This window comes from Chionomys nivalis, chromosome 14 (assembly GCF_950005125.1).
Source record: "Chionomys nivalis chromosome 14, mChiNiv1.1, whole genome shotgun sequence".
Classification (NCBI taxonomy): Eukaryota; Metazoa; Chordata; class Mammalia; order Rodentia; family Cricetidae; genus Chionomys; species Chionomys nivalis.
The window spans coordinates 9,723,731-9,745,453 of record NC_080099.1 but is presented as its reverse complement, the minus strand read 5'-3'; the positions used below and the strand labels follow the sequence as shown (position 1 = coordinate 9,745,453).

Sequence of the window (21,723 nt, the reverse complement as noted above, 5' to 3'; positions counted from 1 at the left end):
GCTTTCCTGCCTCACTGAGACTGATGGGCCATCTTTCCTGCCCAGCTCTAGAATACTCCACCCCCAAATGCAGTCCTCATCATTTTACCCCTAGAAAAATTTAGCATTTTTCAGTAATTGTATACATGTGACAAGAACATACTCACTTATTAAGTACATAGGAACTTTAGAAGCTCAGTATTAGTTGCCTGATGTCTGTATGTGTGTGTTTTTCAATGCTATAGATCAAATTGAGGGACCTGCACACACCAGGCAAATGCTGTACACTGAACCATACCTTCAATCCTAAAAAGATTTAAACTTGTAAGCAGGATATGTACATCAATTGGAATTAGTGGATTCTTTCCTTCCCTTTTGCTTGGTGTTGTAGGTTTGGTTTGCATGGACTGTGCTGAACATGGAATCCATCTTTGAAGAGGACTCTCAGCTCCGAAGAGTTGTCGAAGGGGAATTGGTTATAAATGCTTTTACCCCTGACCAAGCTCTAAAGGTACAGTAGTGTCCTGCATCCGAGTTACTGGAGGTGGCTTACACTCTCAACTGAGCCATTCATGCAGCCACTTAACCCTCCATTCAGCATCTGAAATCCTGTGGAACCAAAGGCTCTGTTGGCTTCTCCAAGTCCCCACCCTGTCACACAGGACTGCCATCTTAGTCTGAATGTAGGGGGTTGCTATTGCCGTGAAGTGGTTGTTCTTGTGCCCAAGTATACCCCAAACTCCTCGTTATACCTTGTGAAAAGTCAGTTTCTGGTGCCTGCTTCAGAGATTTTGAGTCTCTGAGTTTCTTTGGAAAATTTGCGGTGACCAGCATGTGAAATAGCCTGGGCTAATGGTTCAGACCAGAAATCTACTGTATGACTGTAGTGGAGGCTTTGCTTTCAGGTTTCAGAGTCTGTCAAGGAATTCTTCAGTCCCTAAAAGCCCTGTTAAACTCTAGATTTTCAATGGGTGGTGGTGGCCCACTCCTTTAACCCTAGCACTCAAGAGGCAGAGGCAGGAGGATCTCTGTGAGTTCCAGTCCAGCCTGGCCTACAGAGCAAGTTCTAGGACAGCCAGGGTTGTTACATAGAGAAACCATGTCTTGAAAAACAAAAACAAAACAAAACAAAACAGAATATAGACTTTCAAGATTGATAAAATTTGACAGATTCATTTTTGGTTCTCTGTCATTTGACTGAATTGCTTTATGAAGTTAAGATTTTATTAAAGTTGCTAGCATATTGCCAAAGAGGTTAAAATGTCAGCTAGTGAGCTTGGAAAATGTTTTAATAGCTGTTTCTTATGGAAGTGAAAACAGAATGTTTACCTCTAGAGCATAGTGTTTTGATTGTGTTCGTTTGGGGATTGATAAAGCTCAGTTCTTTTGTAGAAAGCCCAGGTCCAGCTGAAGCTGCCCATCGTCCCATCCCTGCAGAGGATGATGATTTATCGCTGGGCCCACCAGGCTCTGGCCACACCTTCCGATCATCCTCTTCTTCCACTCATTTGGCAGAAGTTCTTCCTCCTATATCTTCATCGCCCTGGACCACAATATGGGTATGGTACCCAGTGCTGTAGGAAGTTCCTATCAGCTCACTTCTGAGATGGTCTGCTGTGGAGGATGTGTTAGCGTCATAGCTAGGATTCTTTCTGTGCCCAATACTTAAGAGACTTGGTCTTAATGGAGTTTGGGGTGCCTTGTGGCAACTTCTCTTTACCCTCATCTCTTCCTAACATGGCAAAGACAGTACCTGGGGACTGGGCAAGGTTCAGCAGAGAACCTCTGGAGGTGTATAGGGAGAGAAGATGCTTCAAGCTGAGCCTACATATGTGACCTCCCTGAGGCCCGCAAGGGGACCTTATGAAGAGGAGTGATATATGAGTGTAACCCTTGGCTGTGCATGGGGATGCTGCATAGTACTGCTGACCTGCCCAGACTGTCTACTGCATCAAGCTCTGCTCTCCAGCCCTGGTTATTTCCCTTCCAGCCCCTTCCTTCATTCCTTTGAAACATAAAGAAGCAGACGGACTTTTGGTTCCCTCTCTTTTCTGTTAGATTTCGAGTTCTTCACGAACAGAGACCGATGCCCTGATTTGTAGTGTTTCATTCTTTTCAAGGGCACTTTCCTGTATTTCCCCCTTATCTCTAGGGTCACATTCCACGATGCCCTGTAGAGTTTTGAAGCCTCAGTTGGTACCAAACTCTACATCCTCTGCATACATACCTATGATAAAGTTCAGTTTATAAATTGGACATAGCAAGAGATAAACAGAGTTTATTAATGTGATAAACAATTACAACAGCATACTAGTTTAGTATATATGCTGCTAAAGAAAGCTCAGTATAACAGTATTCTGTAATAAAAGTTGCTAGGACTGGCAAGATAGCTCAGTGGGTAGCAGTGCCTGCCATGCAAACCTGACAACCTGAATTGGATCCCAGAAACTCACAGTAAAAGGAGAAAGGCCAACTCCTAAAAGCTCTCCTGGCTTTTACACTAATGATATGGAATGTGTCCACCTGCACTCTCTCACACACATGCACACGTGTGCGTGCATACACACACACACACATGCACACACACACTAAAAGGAATAAAAAGTAAAACTAAACATATATTACTTATTTCTGGAATTTTCTGTTTGTACCATGGTTGACTATGGATAATTAGAACCATGGAAATGGACTCAGCTCAGGGGAACTCTGTATACCCTTTCCTTATTTCCTCAAAATAGCTTTTGAGGTATAGCAAGATAACTCACTGATTGACTGCTATGTTCAGCCACTTAGGCATTTTCTGCTCAAAGGCTCTAAGTTCTCCTTATTCTTTAAGGTTGCCCATAGATGGTTGTATTGGAAGAAGGTTTTTTCAAAGTCCCTCGCATATCAGTTTGTTGAAAGACATGAAAAGACGCCTGACTGAGGTGGCTGACTTCCACTATGCTGCAAGCAAGGCCCTCCGTGTTCCAGCAGAGGGCAGTGAAGGGACAGCAGAGCCGCAGGCTGGGACCCCTGCTTACCTGACATCTCCAGAACTGCACAGGGAGCTAGTAAGGTAAGGTAGCTTAGCTGTCTGCTGGTATTTGTGGCTCAGACAATGTTGGAGAGGTTAGCTTTGATACAGAGCTCAGATGTTACTCTTAAATTGTTATGTTGTATTTGGGAGGTAGCTTTGACACTGATTCATACCTAGAGATGTTTCCATGAGAAGTTTGGATGTAGCTTTGTTGAGTGTTTGAGCCTGAGTAATAACCCAGAGGGCTGGTACTCTTCTCTTTCTTATGTGAAAATAGTGACAAGCCCAAACAAATTGATCATAGTAGGCATATAACTACCAGAACCTTTTAAATAGCTGTTAAAAGAAAGAAATGACTAATACAGGGTTTCTTAGCTCTGAGATCCTTGGTAGGATCCAGGGGCTTATCATTCTGGGCACAGATTGGTCTGTCCCTAAGTGTTTGGAACTTCAGAGTGAGCTAGGGTTTGTTAGTGTAGTTTCTGCCTGTAAATGTAATTTAGTCCAAATGGTTGTCTTCGAGCAAGACCGCATAAATATGGCTTTTCGGCATTGTCTTCAATTACAGAACACCTTGGTGAACGAGGAAACCCAGGTCTCAGGCTTGCTTTGACCCCAGGGCCCTCAAGACTTGCTCTTAGCCCTTACTGTGAGTGGTTAAAGGACCCTCCCCTTTTATTTTTAACCAATTTTACTAGGAGATTTTCTCATGGAACATTTTGGTCATTGATACTCCCTCTCTTCAGTTCCCTCTGTGGGTTTTTAGAAAGCATCCATTTTTCTGAGTCAGGAGCTAGAAGAAAAAAATCTATGCATGCACCATCCTTGTCTGTAGCTCTCGCCCTTGGTACCCTACCCTGCTTATAAAGGAGGTAGTTTTCCGCTCTGTTGGCCAGAGCTACCCCAGGCTGCCTTTTGGTCATCTGTGTCTGCAAACTACTTTTCCATGCTGGTTTTCAAACAATGCCTTGGATTCCATTGGTTTTAGCTGATAGATGATTCTGTTCTTTGAAAAAGCAAAACATAAACAAACTGTTAAAATATATTTAAAAATAAAGACATAACTTTTGTAAGCCTAGTTTTTTTTTTTTTTTTTTTTTAAATTCCTTTTTAATGAGAGCAAGGTACACAGATCCACAGGTTTATTTATGGTTTCCTTGAGACAGGAGTGGCCATTGCTCTTAAGCTGGCAAGTGCTTGCAGTTGGATAGAAACTAGCTTTTGGTATTTTCCAAGCACTAAGACTGGCTCTGTCTGACTCAACCAGGACAGAGTTCAGATCCTAGGATGTGGTATGAGCACTCTTGCAGGCATATCCTCCACTTACTCCTTCATCCATAGCAAGGCTCTCGAGCCCCTTTCAGACCTGTTACATAAGTTGGATATTGTTTTGTTTTGTTTTTGTTTTTTTTTAAAAAAATTTATTTTTTATGTATACGGTGTTCTGCCTCCATGTATGCCTGCAGGCTGGAAGAGGGCATCAGATCTCATTATAGATGGTTGTGAGCCACCATGTGGTTGCTGGGAATTGAACTCAGGACCTCTGGAAGGGCAATCAGTGCTCTTAACCTCTGAGCCATCTTTCCGGCCCATTGGATCTTGTTTTAATGGTGTGTGAGGGTCCCACTGTGAACTTCTTAGGAGAATCAGTGGCTGCTAGACTCATGGAAGCCTTTCTTTACTCTCAGATGGTGGTACCAGAGTTCTTAGTAAATATAAGAAACTCCATTTGACTGCACATCTTTTTACATTTTATGTAATTGTGTTTTTATCTTTTAGGCTCTTCAATGTATATATATTATGGCTAGAAGATGAAAATTTCCAAAAAGGAGATACTTATATTCCTTCTTTACCAAAGCATTATGATATTCACAGGCTGGCAAAAGTGATGCAGAATCAGCAGGTAAAACCATGACAATACCTTTTTTTTTTTTTGCATTTCTAAATGTAAATTGAACTAAATGTAAATATTCACCCAGTAGTAGATCTGTTTACTGTTACAGAATGGTGATCACACAGTCATTCTGGTGGGTTTAGTCAGTGTATATATGAACCCTTTGACAGCTCTGTCCTGGCCTCATCTGAAGGCCTGAAGCTTGTTGTAGGTTTTTTTGTAACCTGAAGGACAAAGCCTTTGTCTGACTGTGTTCTTGCTTATTTGAATTGTGACCTGTTGAATACGTCCCACCATCTCTACCCTTGGAAGCACAGGAATGCATTTTAGGTGATCTATAACCTAGGTCATAGGTCAGCACAGGGAGGTGACGGAGAGGTTTCCTTGTCAGTGTCTAGTTCTGATTTGTCCTTCTGGAGCCACTCGACTTTACTTCCTCTGTGTCCTAATAGGTTTCTTTCTGTCACACACCACCGTCTGTGATTCTTTGTCAGCCCTAACTTGTAGGTTTCTGAAAGGAGGCAGAGAAGTAGAAAAGAAGGCCTCTCTTGGGAATATTTTTATCTAGGGGCTGAATTCTGGCAGCTGCTGACCCTGCACTGGATATGGTTTAGTAGCTTCTAAGATGTGGGGGACTTTCAGTTGGTTCCTTAAGCCTGTCTGTTTCCACACTGCATATAGAATTTCATCTACTGTAGATATATTTGTCTTTCTTCCCTCCCTTTATTCTTCTCTTCCTTACCCCAGTATTTATTGAATGCCAGGTTATTAATGCCAAAGATACTAAGAGAAATCTGAAGGAGTCCTGCTTGCAGGGAGAGCTAATGTGCAGAGGTCACATCTGTGATCAAGACTGGGAGAGAAATGCCAGCGTGGCCCTGTGAGCCCACTGAGGCCCAGCCTGAAGTAGTGACTTGTGAGCTGAGCTCCGGAGGACTCGTGGGAGCTTGGTGATGCTTGAAGGGAAGACATGGTTGTTAAGTGATGACAGTGGTGTGGCGAGGATGGAGCAGCCGAGCAGCATAAGCAGAGCACAGACGCCGGCCAGGACGGAGCCAGCGAGGGCCACGCACACCTTCCCAAAGACCGGGTTTTGTTCTGGAGTCTTTAGATGACTATGGCAATGGTTGAGTAAATGGAGTAGGATTTTAAACAGTTATTTATTATTTCCGAGTGAGTTTAAGAGTGCTGTGTGTGCAGGTGCCCTCCGAGGTCACGGTATCAGATCCCCTGGAACTGGAGTTATAGGCAGTTGTGACCTACCTGATGTAGGTAGGTGTTGGAAACCATAAAGGCAGTTAGTGTTCTTACCCACTGAGCAATCTCACTGGAGCCCTGGAGGAAGGATTTTGAATGATTACATCTATAAGAATGGCTAGTCCTCCCAACCCCCACTTGGGCTATCTGGAGGAGCTATTTACCAAGAGAGGAATGAGAGAAGAGGAAATGCCTTCAGAAGAGAGCTCTGTTAGGGTGGCTGCCTGGAGGGAGATAAGAGATGGAGAATTCAGGAATGGGCCTGGTAGAGAAAGTGGGCTTAATGATAGTGGACTGGCTAGATTAGGAAACAGAGTAAAGGTGTCACAACCCTGAGAAAGAATATGTAAGGCTCAAAATACAGTGACAATAAAAGGCTTTAGGAGCAGGAAAAGTTCTTGAATGCTGTCCCTCACTCATTTCTTTCTTGTGCTCTGCATTCTTAATCTTTACCCAAGTCTTTACAGATAGTGGAGACATGGGTGCTTTAAAATTAGTAATCATGTGGGCTAGAGAAATAACTCAGGGGCTAGGAACCCAAACTGCTCTTGCAGAGAACCCAAATTCAGTTCCATCCCCATGTCAGGTGACTCTAGCTCTGGGAGCTCCTGAACTCATGGACACATACCCACCCCAGACAAATACACAGACTTTCCCAGTGAGCTGTCCCTCCCAGCAGTCTCGCCTCTCTTCCCCAATCAGCCTTTGCTTACCATCTAACACACGACTGTATAAGTAGATTTGTGTAAGTTCAGGATCTGGGTTGTTCTGTGTCTTGCTTACCTGCCTCTGTCTCATCCTGTCTGTACCCATGCCGAGAATGCCTGACAGAGACATGGTGCAGATGGTGACAGAGCCACTCTGTTTACAGGAGGGGTCTACACAGTAACAGGGTCTGCCGCAGCTGGCTGCAATAGGGCAGGGCTGTGAGCAGGACCTCGATGGGACTAATTCCCTGACTTTCAGTCGGCTTAGAATTAGTGATTTGAGACTTGGTCGCAATGCCTGACTGAGAAGCTTAAAGACCCTTGAGTCCTTAGGACATTTGAAGTTCAGAAAGAGAAAGTAAGTCAGGAGCCACAGAACCACATTGTTAGTGTATTTTGCTCCTGACCTCTTGTTTGATAGAGTGCCGTTCTAATGTGAGCGCCCCATGGAGATCCGTGGAGTGCAGAACTCAGAAGAACAGCCCACTCACTATTCCTTCTTTTTATATTTATGTATTTTTAAAATTTTTTGACAAAAGATCTCCTTTGTGTGCCCAGGCTAGCCTCAAACTTGGGCAATTCTCTTATCTCTTATCCAGGTTGGTGAGATTACAGGTGTGTGCCACCATGCCCAGCTATTTTCCCTTTTTAATGATTATATTTCATTGTGTGGAAAAAAAATTCTTTGATGAATGTACCATTCCATCTCCTCATATTCCTATACACACATATGTGTGCATGCACATACACACATACAATTAAGTATAAAATTAAATTAAAAATAATAAAATTAAATCTTAAAAATAAAGATAGATGTAAATGTTGAGTTATGGTGTTCCTTATCTTTAAAAATCTTTATATATCAAACGTTCTCCAGATTTAGTATACAGTTAACTCCTGGTAGAGAAGCAGATGAGCTATAGAGGAAACCAGGCCTAGAGCCTGTTCAATTCCAGTTGTCTCATAAATGCTATCAAGGTTTTTATTTATTTATTTTATTTTATTTATTTTTATTTTCTGGGTATGAGTATTCTGTCTGCATGTTAGTCTGTGTACCCATGGAGCCAGAAGAGGGCGTTGGCTCCCTTGGAACTGGAGTGCAGAAGTTGTGATCCACTGTCCGTGGGTGCTGGGAACCAGACCTAAGCCCTTTGCCAAAGCAAGTCCCCCACAAGTGTGCTTAGTGGCTAAGCCATCTCTCTGAAGGTTTGGTTTTTATTTATTTTGGCACTTGGAATCAGGACCCACATTTTGAGAGTGGTTGATGGACCTATTTAATCTATAGGTTTTCTGTTTCTTTGTTTCCTTTTACAGTTTATCTGTTGAAGAAACCAGCCAGTTCTGTCCATTGTTGTTCCCATTTAATTTTTGTTGATTTTACCTTTGTGGTGTAGCTTAACATACTTTTCTGTGTCCTGTATTTCTTGTACATTTTTTAAAAATTTAATTTAAATTGCTTAATCCAGGTTAATTTATCATGCATTGTCTTGCTCTGTAGCTCAGGTGGGCTGTCACTCACTATGTAGACCAGAGGTCTTGAATTTGCAGCAAGCCTCTTGCCTTAGCCTGAGAGCTGAGATTATAGGCATGGCTGTCATGCCTAGCTTCAGTGTCTTTATTTAAAAACAAAAACAAAAACATTTTAAAAATTTAATTTTATTTTAAATTTAAATTCATCTGTGATTGCATGTCTGTGTGTGTCTGTGGGAGGGTGTGTTATATTCATGCAGCTGCCTACTGAGGCCGGAGCTTTTGGTTTCCACAGAGCTGTATTTACAGGCCGTTGTGAGTGTCTAACATGGGTGCTGGGAACTGAGCTCAGGTCCTCTACTGAGCAGTGAAGGCGCAAGTCATAAACAATCCCACACCAGTTTGGAATTGTGATTAATAGGGTGGTATTTATTTAAAGGGGAATAAACTTACAGATCACCGTCCCAGACAACAGCCCTCTGCGCACACAATTAGGAAGAAGTCTAGTCGCTGGAACCGGAGCAGGAAGTAAAGAGAGAGAGGAGGGAAGTGGCCGCTTTTTTTAAAGGGAAAGATACCACGCCCCAATGGGCTGGTATCTTGGCGGCTATTGGCTGGAGGAGCGGAAGGACCTCCCGCAACACCTCCCCCTTTTATTTAAGTAAGAGAGTTCTAAACCTACTATGAAATTATATACAATAAGTACAAATATCCTATTCTAACTAGCTTAGGTCTTATATAATAAATAGCTTGGCTAAGTCATGAGTCAAAAGTAACTACATTTATATAGTCTTCAACCCCATCGAAGATCTGAGAAGGGAAATAATGTTACCTAAGTAATTAGGAAGTGCAATCAAACAACTTCTAAAACATGCAGGAAGTAAAGAGAGAGAGGAGGGAAGTGGCTGCTTTTTTTAAAGGGAAAGATACCACGCCCCAATGGGCTGGTATCTTGGCGGCTATTGGCTGGAGGAGCGGAAGGACCTCCCGCAACAGAGCAGTATATGTTCTTAACTGCTGCAAGCTAGCTCCTGTATTTACCTTAGAGTCTTACTTTAAAAATGTTCTGTTTTCATTATATGTTTTATAATGCACATAATTTAGTAGCCTAGTAGTGTGTCTATGTTTACAATTAATATGCATGTAGTGGGGCTGTTTAGCAGGGTGTTTTTTCTAATCATGGTATATTAGCAAAAAGTTTTGTGACTGCTGTTAAGATTGTTAGTGGTCATTTGCAACGCAGCTCATGCTAATGTTGGAAGCCTAGTGGGTCACCTCATTGAAACTGAGATATACACTGATGTAAATTCATAGTTGTATGTGTGGACATATGATTCATCTCCCAAGGTTCAAGTGCTTTGGTTCTCCTCTAGGACCTGTGGATGGAGTACTTGAATATGGAGCGTATCCAGCATGAGTTTCAGGAGACAGTTGGTCAGTGGACGCAGGCCAAGCTTGAGTCACACTCTCTGGCCTGCAGCTCCTCGGCACAGGTGGACTTTACTGATCCTCTGCTGGGTGAGTCCTGCAGCGGCGTCAACCCCTTGGAAAGACAGAAAGTCTGAGTCAGAACCTTGGAGGGTTAAGGTTTCCACACTTATCTCTCCAATGAGAATGTTCATTAAGGGTCCTGGTTTGAGAACAGTCAGTAAAAATAAAGAACAAACAAATACATTTTAAGTTTCTGGGAAGAAACTGCCCATGTTTGCTTGTCTGCCAGTGAGGGACAGAACCCGTGCTCTAACTGGCATACCCAAGAGTAGTGATTGGTTATCCCTCATGAAGGAAGCATGGAGGCAGGAGGCTCAGAGCAGTAGGACAGCCTAAGGAGTCAGCATTTCCAGCACAGCCGTTCCCTTCCCTGCTGCCTCACTGTTCTTCCGCAGCATTTGCCTCCAAATCAAGGTGGCCACCCACGTTGTCCTTGCTTATGCATTACATAAGGGCAAGTCTTCTTAAAAGAGTTGTTTCGTGGAGGTGCCCACAGACTCTGCTTACTCCTCATTGTCCCAGACTGAGCCACACATCTGTCTTCAGCTAAAAACCAGGGCTCATGGTTGGTTCACTTCTTCTGCAACACTCTAAAAATGTACTTTAACTACAGAACTATCTTTAAAGTATAGTTTCAAATGTTGTTACTTTAGATGTACAATTTTAACATTCAGAAGTTGGTTCTTTTCTTTTGTAACTCTTTGTATCTGAAACCCCTTACTATGGAATTGAAATACATTTGATTCTTTTTTTTTCTTCTTCTTCTTTTTTTTTGACCTGCTCTCACTGTGTAGCTCACAAGAAACCCAGAGAGATCCCCTGCCTCTGCTCCCCTGAGTGCTAGGACTATAGGCGTGTTTCTTTAACGATTGCTTGTTTCTCATAGTTCATTTTTCTAGAAAGACAGTGCATTAAATGATCAGTTAGCACTCGGGGCCAGGTCACAAAGGCCATTTAACCCACAGAATTGCTGGAATATGTCCGATTTTAAAACATGGAAAATTGATTCTGAGCTTACCTTTAACATTAATTATGGAATATATTTTTAGAATGTAAGACATAATAAAGTTATAAATTGTTGCTAACATTACAATTACAACATATTAAATGGAGAGACAGGAATCCTCTTTTATTTCAACTTTGCCCCAATCAATTTGTTGATTGAGTAAAGAGAAAAGAGACCCTCTGGGCTTCTGCTGAACCATTTCATTTAAGGCACCACCATATTCTAAAATTCTACCTTTTCTTTCCTTGTTTTTCCACCAGAAACATTTTTGTAGTTGTAAAACATGCATGTGCACGTACAGAAAGCACTACGGAGAGGTGCAGAGGAAGAGCAGACTGCCCTCAGTTTGTCCATACAGATGTTTATGTCCTGGAGTTGGACGTTTGCTAAGCAAGGAACGCCAGGCTAGCTCTGGAAATGCCAGTGCTGCTGTTGCTGCCCATCCGTAGTGTCTCACGCAGCCTGCAAAGCTTCATCTCTATACACCCAGTCCTCACTGCAGCCCAGCATGGAGGGAAGCTGGGGCGGAAGGTCACAGAGCTGAGAAGTGGCAGTGTCTGGCTGTAGAGGTCATGCTCACACTCAGCACCTACCTAGTTCTTGGTCCTCAGCAGTCTTTAGCATTTGACAACCCCCCAATGCTTGGATTTCTAGATAAACTGAAGGTTTTTCTCAATTAAGATTATGATTATATAATCAAATATGATTTATCAAATGATTAAATGTGCACTTGAAATTGTAGGAAAGATTGACGCCAGGTTATTTTTCTCAATTTCTCAAATTTGTTTTGAGAAAAATAACTTCTACCAGTTTTAATCAGAGTGGTGATTATAGATAAATATACCCTGAATTTAATTTTTTCTCTTTTGTTTAAAAAATTCTATTGACTAGGTATGGAAGTTTAGTCAGCATTTGGGAGACAGAGACAGATGGATCTCTGTGAGTTTGAGACTAGCCTGGTCTACATAGTGAGTAGCAGGCCAGCCAGGACTGCATAGTGAGATCCTGTCTCTAAAACAATAATAATAATTAATAATAACAATAATAATATGAGTATATGCTATCCTTTATTTTTTGATAGTAAGTTATAGTGGAAGAGCCCCCAGTTTTGCTCTTAATGTCATAACCTATAATGTCATAAATCTAATCAAATGGTAGCTCTCCAATTTTACAAACTCTGTGCAAGTAATGGTAGTTTTAGTGGAAAAATACAAGCCCAGTGCTGCACTTGACCTTTCTGGAATGCTAATTCCATCTGTTTGGGGGTAGACACAATACAAATGTCTTTATGTAATTCATGGCTATCAACTTTATTTTTCACCAAGAATGGAAAATGTACTCTTATAGCTGGAACAACATTGGGATTCACAGCAGTCTCTTAAGTTTTGTTGACACCTTACTGACTTGACGTTCCCTTGACCTTTCCTTATTTTTCTGTCGCAGTGAAAGGACTTGGGAGGTGATGGCCCTGGTCTTCACGTTCTTCATTTCCTATTTAACTGCTGGTGGTTTGTGTGTAGTGTGGTCAAGAGAGGGAAGTGGGAATTGGTGTGAGCTTTCTATTGGGAATAGAAACATTTTGATTTGATGAGTCAGGCTGAGACTGTGTGATCCCTGCCAAGCTGTGAGTCCCAGCACCATCATTTCTCTTCCATAGCCCTGGACTGCTGCTTATGTGGATGCTGTGAGTCCTTGTATGAGCAACGCACACTCACTATCCGACTGTGTCGGTGTAGGGTAGACAGGGCTGTGTGAGTAACACACACTCACTATCCGACTGTGTCAGTGTAGGGTAGACAGGGCTGTATGAACCATTTTCATTCCTTAACACTTTCAGCTTTCCTGTTCAAAACTTGACGGGATTTCACATTTCTATTCTGTAATGCCCATTCCCTTCTTACCTATTTCTCAGGATAGTGGTATTAAACTACATACCTCTGAACAATCCCATCCATTACCCAGATGCTAGCTGCTTTAATTTGCATGTGTGTGTTAGTGCTTGTGCACATGTGTAGAAACAGAGGTCAGTCTTGAGTGTAAGTCTTTATGCTCCTTGCTTTTTGAGACAAGTCTCCTGTTGGCCTGCAGCTCACTGAATAGGCTCCTGGCTGACCAGCAAATCCCAGGGATCCAACTGTTTCTGCTTTGTCCTCCCTGGGATTGCAGATGTGAGCCACTGGGCCTAGTCCTTTCTTTTCTATGTAGGTTCTTTGTGTTGGACTCAGGTCCTAACATTTATATAACCAGCAGTTGATAGGCTGACCCATCTCTCCAGCCATGCTCCTGATCACCTAGTTCCTTGTAGCCTATTATTAGGCTCATAGGGACTTGGTTAAAGGTGTAGTTCTTTCCACCTTTAACTGTCAATCTAGGCTCCCTTTGCCTAGGAACTATTCTGAAAACATCATCACAGTAACAGACCAGGGCTTTGTATCTGTTGTGCATCACCACCGCTTGGTACCCATTGCTGAGTAACTGCGGCTTCTCTTTCAGCTAAAGAAAGGGTTCTAAGTAACTTACGGAAGCACGAGGCTCCCCATCCTCCTCTTGTTTTGCACCCAGTGAGGCCTCCTGTGCCTCCCATTTCCTCAGCTGTGCTGCTGAGTCAGAAGGATACCACCCAGCTGATGTGCACAGACCTGAACCTGTTGCAGCAGCACGCCAGGTAAGACCAGGAGGCCTTGAGGATTATTCTTGCTGCTTTGTCAGGTGATGATTTAGTATTTGGGTTGCCTCCCTTGTCAGCCTCCTCACACTGCACTAGTCCCCTCGTGCTTCAGTGTGTGGGAATGAGCATGTAAGCACACGCACGCACAAAGGCCAGAGGTGTTGGGTCCCCTGCAGCTGCAGTTAGAGGCACTTGTGAGCCACCTGGAATGGGTGCTGGGAACTGAACTTGGGTGCTATGAAAATATAATACATGCTCTTACTGAGCCAGCGCCCCAGTCCCTGTGACAGTTTTTAATTCCGTATTATGTGGTACTCTTACACTGTTAGTCACGTGTTTCCTGTGGGGTTGTTTCTGAGTTCTGGATTTCAGAAAACTGTCTGATACTGGAAAGATGGTGTTAGAAGGGACATGAAGTTTATGTTCTTGTGTCATTGCTTTGCTCTCCACCCTCTGTTTTTAGAAAATTGACATACGTCAATGGTCAAGGGGTAGAGAAGTCATTTGTTTGGAGTTTACACGGTGCATTCAGAATCATCACCTGTTTAAGGTTTGGTTCTCACTTGCGCTCTTGAGGAATATATATGGGCAAGACTCTTTAATTAACAACAAACAAGCTTAGTTTTACAAATCCCCTGTGAATCATTTCTTTTATTGACAGTTTTTCTTTGGATACATTTGATTCAGGCATCTGATGCTTGTATGTTATATGCATCCAAGAGTATTTGTCTGCTGACATATTATTGACATGCTATGTACTCCCCCTCCTGGTAATGGGGTATGAACCAGAAGTTGTTGAAGGTTGTGAGCCGCTATGTGGATGCTGGGTATTGGTGCTGAGTGTTACACCCAGGTCCTCTGGAAGACCAGCCAGTACTCTGGAGTGCTGAGCCATCTCTCCACTCCCAACCCCTTGATCACTGTTTATAGAACCTTTCTTGACTTTGCTTTCCCACACTGGGTTGCTTTTCAGAACGGCAGCTCTCAGGGAGTCTCAGCAGGTTGCCCTGGATGGTGAGCTGTTGGAGACGATGCCCAAACAGTATGTTAACCGAGAAGAGCAGACCACCCTGCATTTGGAGTGCAGAGGCAGTGGTGGTAAGAAGTGCCAAGGAGCCGCAGTTGTGACAGTTCAGGTGAGATTGTTAATTTCCTCATAATTTTGAGAATTTTAATTGAGTCCCTTACATTGGCATTTTGATGAGAAAGATCCAAAGAAGGAGAACATGTGTCCCATGTCCCAAAACAGTTTTAGAGTTTGAGGGAAAATGAACATACACAGAGAGCAAAATAAGTTGTCCTCAATTTCCCACAGCTAACAGAAAACTTCTGTTTGTGCAAATGTAGCTCCAGAGCACGTTCTGTGACAGCTGTGGCTTGCAAGAAGAGAAGTCATTTGGAAGGTTCCCAGATGCTTCAGCTTGTTCCTCCTAAGATTTTGATGCTCGTATTTTGGGTACCGCTAGAAGAAATAATGGAGTGGATTTCTGTGTTGCTATTTAGGCCCAGCGCTAGATCAGTCAGTTTCAGGTGTTCTGGAACAGTCACGGTTCACATGGGGAAGTTTGTGCAAGTGACCACAGGGCTGATGCCGGTGGTGTGGGCAGCAGGTAGCTACTGAGGACAAGTATGGGAAGTGGGACTTCCAATAGGTAAATGAGATATGTTGTAATCTGTCTAAAATTTCAACTGCCTGTCATCTTGTTACACCAATTATAGACAGAAGTTTGTTCTGAGATATCGTTAGTTCAGAATGGAAACTGGGCCTAAGCTAGTCTGTGCAGCGCTTACTTCACACCAGACTCTGCCTAAACATTTTCTGTAGCTTACTTTATTATGTTCATTTTCCATGTAGTGGGGTGTACCTTTCCCCTCTGCAGATGCACTCAGCAGTAGCAGCTGAGCTGGAGAAGGGACATTTAGAGACGGCATGTCTGCAGCCTAATCACATTTGCATAACGATGCTTTTGTTGGCTTTGAAAATCGAGTCATTTATTTGCTCATTCTTGATTGCCCTTCCCCACACCTTCCTTTTCAAATCCACATTTCACTGGACCAGTTTCTTCTCTATTGCTTTCATGTTAAATATCTTTTCTAAAATAACCTGTTAGACTTCTGTATTTTCCAATCCTTTGAAGTTTATTTCAGATTTTTTTGTTCTTATTGGATGCACTAATGTTAATGGATTGACCTGTAATTCAAGATAACTTCAGCTTATGTTCTCATGTTGTATTGAAGCATGCCAGATGCCAAAAAGTCTAACAAAAGTTAGTTTTCTTTCAGTGAATTTTCCCTTAGTTTCCAGTGCTGTAGAACAGGGTAGAGGTATTTACCTTTTGGTAAATTGGCTGAAGTTGTGAAGCTGGAGAAAAGTCATTAGCCTAGGGTGGAGTTAGACAGGATAGGAAGAAGATGGGCTGTAGCTGGTCATAATAAAGGGAGATATTTTATTATTAAGTTCAGGGTTTTGTTTGTTTTTATTTTTTGAGACAGGGTATATAACTAGGTAACTCTGGCTGTGCTGGAACTCGCTCTATAGACCAGGCTGGCCTCAGACTCACAGAGATCCGCCTGCTTCTCCTCCTGAGTGCTGGGGTGAAAGGAACAGGTTTCTTGCTCTGGCCTGTGAACTCCCAGGGTCTGGCAGTGGATAATAGCACCAGGAAGAGCAGGATTAGCCTGAGCCAACAGTGACTTGCCTCTTTCTTTCCAGAAAATGAGATCATAGTTTTTTATATCTGAACCCCTGAATTGAAATTTCTTTTGTAACTTTGTGTTTAGTTAATTTTGAGATGAAAAGGAATCCCTTCTAAAAATACCTTCAAAGTAACTTTCCACTGCAGGGAAGTCAGCAAGATGATAGATGACATTCATAGATTGGCCAATGTCCTTGTGCCTTCTTTCTCAAAAGAATGGGTGTTGCTGATATTTTAATAAAAGAGGGCCAGAGAGTTCACTAGAATAAAGGAAGATGGGGGACGAAGGCAGCGGCATTCAGAGGAGGCCAGGAGCAGTGGCACATGTCTATAATCCCAGCGTTGGAGAAGCTGAAGCAGGAGCATGGAGGGTTTGAGGCCAACCTGAGCTGTGTAACAAGAGCTTGTTTCAAGAGAGAATTGAAGACAGGAGGTTGTGGGGAAAACACATACAAGAAAGGAAAAGGGGCAAAGGTGTTTTAAGAATTTGGGAAAGTTGTATCTGGTGGCCGTACGTACCTTCATTAGAAATCCTCCCGTTCTCTTAAGGCATGTTCTGGTTTCCTGCTGCTCACACACCCGTGCCCTGCCTGTAGTTCACTCTGGGAAAGCCCACAGTGGAGAATTTCCCTTCGGATCTCCCGTGCCACTCTTGTCTCCAGTCTCTAATTTGCTTGAGAATGCGGATGTGCCAGGGGAAGTAAGGCATGCCCAAGGCAAACACCTCTAATCTGAAAGTTGAAAATAATTCATTTTGATAGTTATACAACCATTCCTGATTGTCTCTGTATAGTACTTGCTGGCTGATATTTTTAGGAATTGAAGATAAAATTATTTTTCTTGTGTTCATTGGCAGCTAAGAGCAAGGCAGAATAAAATGGAAGCCCACAGCCGTGAAGTTTGGGTGTATTGACGAGGCTAGCCAAGGAAGTCTACCTGCCCACCTCTAGATAGCTTTGCAGGTCCCACACTGACCTCGTTTCACCACCCAAACCTGCTCTTCCTACAGTCCTGCCCACTTGTTCTCCAAGATGAAAGTCTGGTCTGGTTGTCATTTTCCCTGTACCACACACCATGCTTCCTATCTTGTTCCTTTCCAGACATATTGGTTTGGCCTGTGGAATCAATTTACAGTGACTTCTTTCTCTTTGTTTTTCTTGCTGCTGCCTCCCAGTAGCCCACCACATGTCTCTCCGAGCTACCGCGAGCCTCCTGCCTAGAGCCCTCTCTCTGTTGTTCATTCTTTCACCGTTCAGCCCTCTAATCTCAGTTCCGGCCTCATCTCCAGGCTTGAAGCCTGCAGTGACTCTCCAGTGTCTACCAGCCTTCCATAGCCTGCTTCTGAAGTTTTTACAGGGAGGGATCCTGTCTGAAAATTCTTGACCACTTCTCAAGCAATCTGTTTTTTAGCTACTTAGACTTTATCCACTCTCTATATATGTGGTCACACTGTTCCCCATGGTACTGCTGCTTCTGTCCTCCACGTTCCTTTTTAGCCTCCACACTCACTGTTGCAAGTTATATTTTCCCGTCAGACTGACATCCCTTTCTTTGATGGCAGCTTGTCCTTAATGCCTTATAGACACTTGTCCTTTTCCCCCCGCCAGACAGAATTCTACAGGAACAGTATTCTTCCCTTATGTATATGTCATCTGTCCAGATCGTCTGGGGCACCTTCCAGTGCATAGTAGATACCTGGAATACATCAGCGAAAGCCACTGGCTTCCTCTTGTCAGGGTTGTGCTGCTGATGCTGGGTGTTGTCATTCATTTCATGGCTCACACGAGATCAGGGCAGTCTTATTTGTGTTTGTATCATCAGTGCTTCATAGTCATGGGTGTGTCTGTAGGAAGCTGTGGGTTTATCGCCTTCACGGTATATTCATTCTTTAGATGTTTGCAGGGACTTTGTGGATAATATTTGGCTGTGAATAATATGGACATCAAAACCTTTTCCTAGTAAGGTGTAGTCATTCTTTCATCTTATTGCTGAGGGCACAAACCTCAGCTGGCCCTTGCACTTGAATACAGGTTTCTCCCTGGTGTTCATTCCCTGACAAGCAGAGGGAATGTTGTATTGTGACACCACTGCCTTTTCCAACCTGTTAAGAGTCCTTCCTATTCCTTGTATACACTGGAATTCTCTGAGGTGCTTTGCTTACAGTATCTCACTTAACTTTTACAGAATAGAATCACATGTGCTAATAGACTTTCCAGATATCATGGCCACATCGTCCAGTTAGCAATCAGCACCCATCCATCCATCCATCCATCCATCCATCCATCCATCCATCCGAAGTCAGTTTTCAGTGTTGTTTTATTTTATCTTAATGTTGTTGAGGATTGGACCCAGAGCCTTCTACATGGGCAGAGCTTTATCACTGAGCTATGTCCCAGTCCTCATACCCCTCATTCAGGACCTGTGCTTTCACATTCAGTGTTGCCAGGCCACCCAGTTTGTCTTAACCACTTCAGCTCCGTCTTGAAGATGAGCAGTGAGTTCCGGGGGAGCGGATACTGCAGTAAGATCTCACTTTAAACAAACACAGACGTTGTTTTCTCTCTGAGTCTGAGTCATTATGGAGCCCATGATCTTAGTTGAACATTTCGTTCTGGATCAGCTTCTAAACATTAGTTTCACGGAAAATCATTTTATAGTCAGTTTTACAAATATAATTTTTAATGGTTCATCTACAAAGATTTCATATTACCCCATTTTCTTAATAAAAATTTTCTGGATATTTCCAGCTATCTGCAAGTCTTTGAAGTTGTATAATTTATTTGGAGTATTCAAAAGCTGCATGTGTTTTATGAGAAGTGAGACGTGTCTCTCCTGTGGTCTCCAGTCCCAGCAGTGGCCTTTCATGGCTCAGTGCTGTTCCCTGAGGAAATGGAGTGATTTATGAATAGGCTCTTTTTGTTGTAGTTGGTATTGTGGGCATATGTGCTAAACCCAGGACTGATTTATTCTCAAGTGAACAATTTTTCCATTCCTAGAAATAAAAGGTGGAAAAGACCCACCGAGGGCCTCCCATTTTGTGGGCCTTGTGAGAGGACATGCTTTGTCCAGCCTTTCCTTTGTCTCTTGAAATGACTCAAATGGAGGGGCTGCACACGCTGCTTTGATCTGCTTTCTCCAGCTGCTTGGTCAGCAGCTGGAGTCTTCCAGTCCTTCTCTCTATTCTTAGTAAGAAAAGCAGTCTTTCAGTGGAGTGGGAAAGTGTGAAGACGTGCCACATTGGTGAGTCCGATAGAACCAAGTTACTGTGAAGTAAAACACCATGTGTTCTCAGAGATGCCTGTGTGAGACAGGCAGAACCTTTGCCCCTCAAGACTTTAAGCGTAGCATGTATGAGGGCCTCATCTAAGAAGTTGATCAATTCTATTTTCATTATTTACATGGGTTACAGTCATTGCTGTGGTAGCTGAAGACAGCTTCTGGGTAGGGCATATAAAGAGAAGGTTTAGATGAGCAGGGAAGCAGAATGAAGGATTTAAAACTCTGCCTTCCAAATATTCTGTTCCTTTCAGCATTCTCTGCTGCACTTACAGGACAAGGTCACCCTTCACAGTGGCCTGTCCATTAGGGCCCCTCCAGATCATCGCCCCCTGTTCCCTGTTCTGGCTGGACTGTGCTCTTCTGTCGCAACTCCCGAGAGTTGTCTGGGACTTTTCCCTTCCGGTCACCTGTCCCTCCTTCAGTCCACAGCTGCCCATAATGTACGTGTGTGTGTGTGTGTGTGTGTGTGTGTGTGAGACTTTCTTTTTTTTAACCACCCCCATCTTATTTAGTTCAAATTTAATAGAAAAAATTGGCTGCCCACTGTAGCATGGTACTCAAGTGGCCGAGAGCTGAATATCTGTTATTCTTTTGGATGTCAGGTGGCTGGATGCACAGCTTTCAGCCAGCGAAGTGCATGTCCCCTGTTTGTCAATGACACGGTTGGGCTGAACCAATGACAGATTCCCTTGCAGAAACTCCATTCACACTGACCTTTGTCATTTCTGATAAAGAGACTTGAAAGAGATGAGCCTTTAAAACTCTGTGCTCAAGGGCACCAAGGAGGTATTCGCAGGGCTCAGTTTTCCTTGTGTCTAGGGGTTTTCATTTGTGCCACGTGACAGATATGAACATCTGCAGAGGCACCATTCACATCACAGTTGGGGCGCTTAAAATTCTCTTCTCCACCACTGAGATAATGATCTGTGTGGGGCACAGAAATGTGAAATCAAGAATAAAAAAATACAGCGGGGGCAGGAAGACGGCTCAGTAGGTAAAGCATTTGCTGTGCACTCAAGGAGGACCAGAGTTCAGATCCACAGCACTGTGCTAATGCAAGGCGAATGTGGCAGCCAGTCCCTATTCTCAGCGCTTGGGAGGCAGCCCCAGGCCAAGCTAGATAGCAAGATTATCCAATCGGAAAGTTTTGGGTTCAAGTGAGAGACCTTGTCTCAATGTATGGAGTGTGATACAGGATGACACCTGACATCAAACACTGGTCTCCACATGCATGTGCACTGCATCTGTGTGACTCATGCACCGTGTGAACATACATGCATGCCTACATGCCATATACTTACACACATGCCAAGCAGTAATCATTAAAAAAGGACACAGCATATTGTTTGTGGTTAGATAGGCTGTGCCTCCGCAGTGACCATCTGGTCTAACAGTTGTGACCTTGAAGTTGGTCTGGGGTGCCCAATTTAGAGCATTTCCTGGAGGCATTTTGCTTTCAGCACTTGTGACACAGAATCCTTCTGGTTAGAAACCACTGACCTCAACCAGAAGTGACCTCATATCTATGTGGTGCATCCTAGGCCTAGGATAGCCTGAGCATCTGTCCACATCCTAAAGAGAATACCAAAAGTGCACAGACAGACCACTGTCAGTTAGAGAAAGGCAGTGTTAGCAACTGCCTCAGGCTTGGAAGACTTCTGATAGATATTCCAAAAAGCTCCACTAATTATTATTTCTCACATCCTTACTACGAATCAGACCAACTTACCAGAAACTAATCAGCTGGCCAGTTGTTTTTGTTTGACATGGGTTCACCCCCCAACACCATATTGTTTTGGGGAAGTTACAAAAATATATTAAAGAGATATCATCTTCTCTCCAAAGTAGCCTCCTTTCCCAGTGCCCCTTGCTCACTACCCACCAAGAGATTAAAAGAAAAAGATGCCGGGACAGAGAAATGGAAAACTTCCTGACTGTAGCCCAGGGTTCTAGAGTTCTCCAGCCTGGGAGTGGACTAGGGTGTGCACTGGGGTCCTCATCTCCCCAGATCTCCAGTGTGTCTACTCCTTTAGAGAGGCTAACACTCCTGGCACATGCTATTAGCTAATTGTAGTAGGATGCCTTGGTTAAATGGATCCAGAACTGTATGAGACTCTGAGCCTATCTCATCCCTCTGCCCCATCTTCCTCCAAAAAATGATGAAGAGAAAGGAAGAACCTCAGCAGTGGGAGATGCTCATTCTGTTTTTGATGGGGATTTGAAATAGAAAAGAAAAGAGAATATGTTGTCAAATATT

At 43.3% G+C, this 21,723-nt stretch overlaps 1 protein-coding gene across 3 annotated transcripts in view; it reads left to right on the top strand.

Annotated features, from left to right (window-relative positions):
• Nucleotides 1–21,723, top strand: part of Epg5 (ectopic P-granules 5 autophagy tethering factor) — a 91,101-nt gene that overhangs the window by 37,060 nt on the left and 32,318 nt on the right. For all 3 annotated transcript variants that reach the window (XM_057788480.1, XM_057788481.1, XM_057788479.1), the window contains exons 21-27: nt 371–490; nt 1,372–1,538; nt 2,816–3,037; nt 4,778–4,901; nt 9,700–9,844; nt 13,317–13,488; nt 14,465–14,627. In XM_057788480.1, coding sequence (XP_057644463.1) covers nt 371–490; nt 1,372–1,538; nt 2,816–3,037; nt 4,778–4,901; nt 9,700–9,844; nt 13,317–13,488; nt 14,465–14,627 — 1,113 coding nt within the window. The remainder of the gene's footprint in view (nt 1–370; nt 491–1,371; nt 1,539–2,815; nt 3,038–4,777; nt 4,902–9,699; nt 9,845–13,316; nt 13,489–14,464; nt 14,628–21,723) is intronic.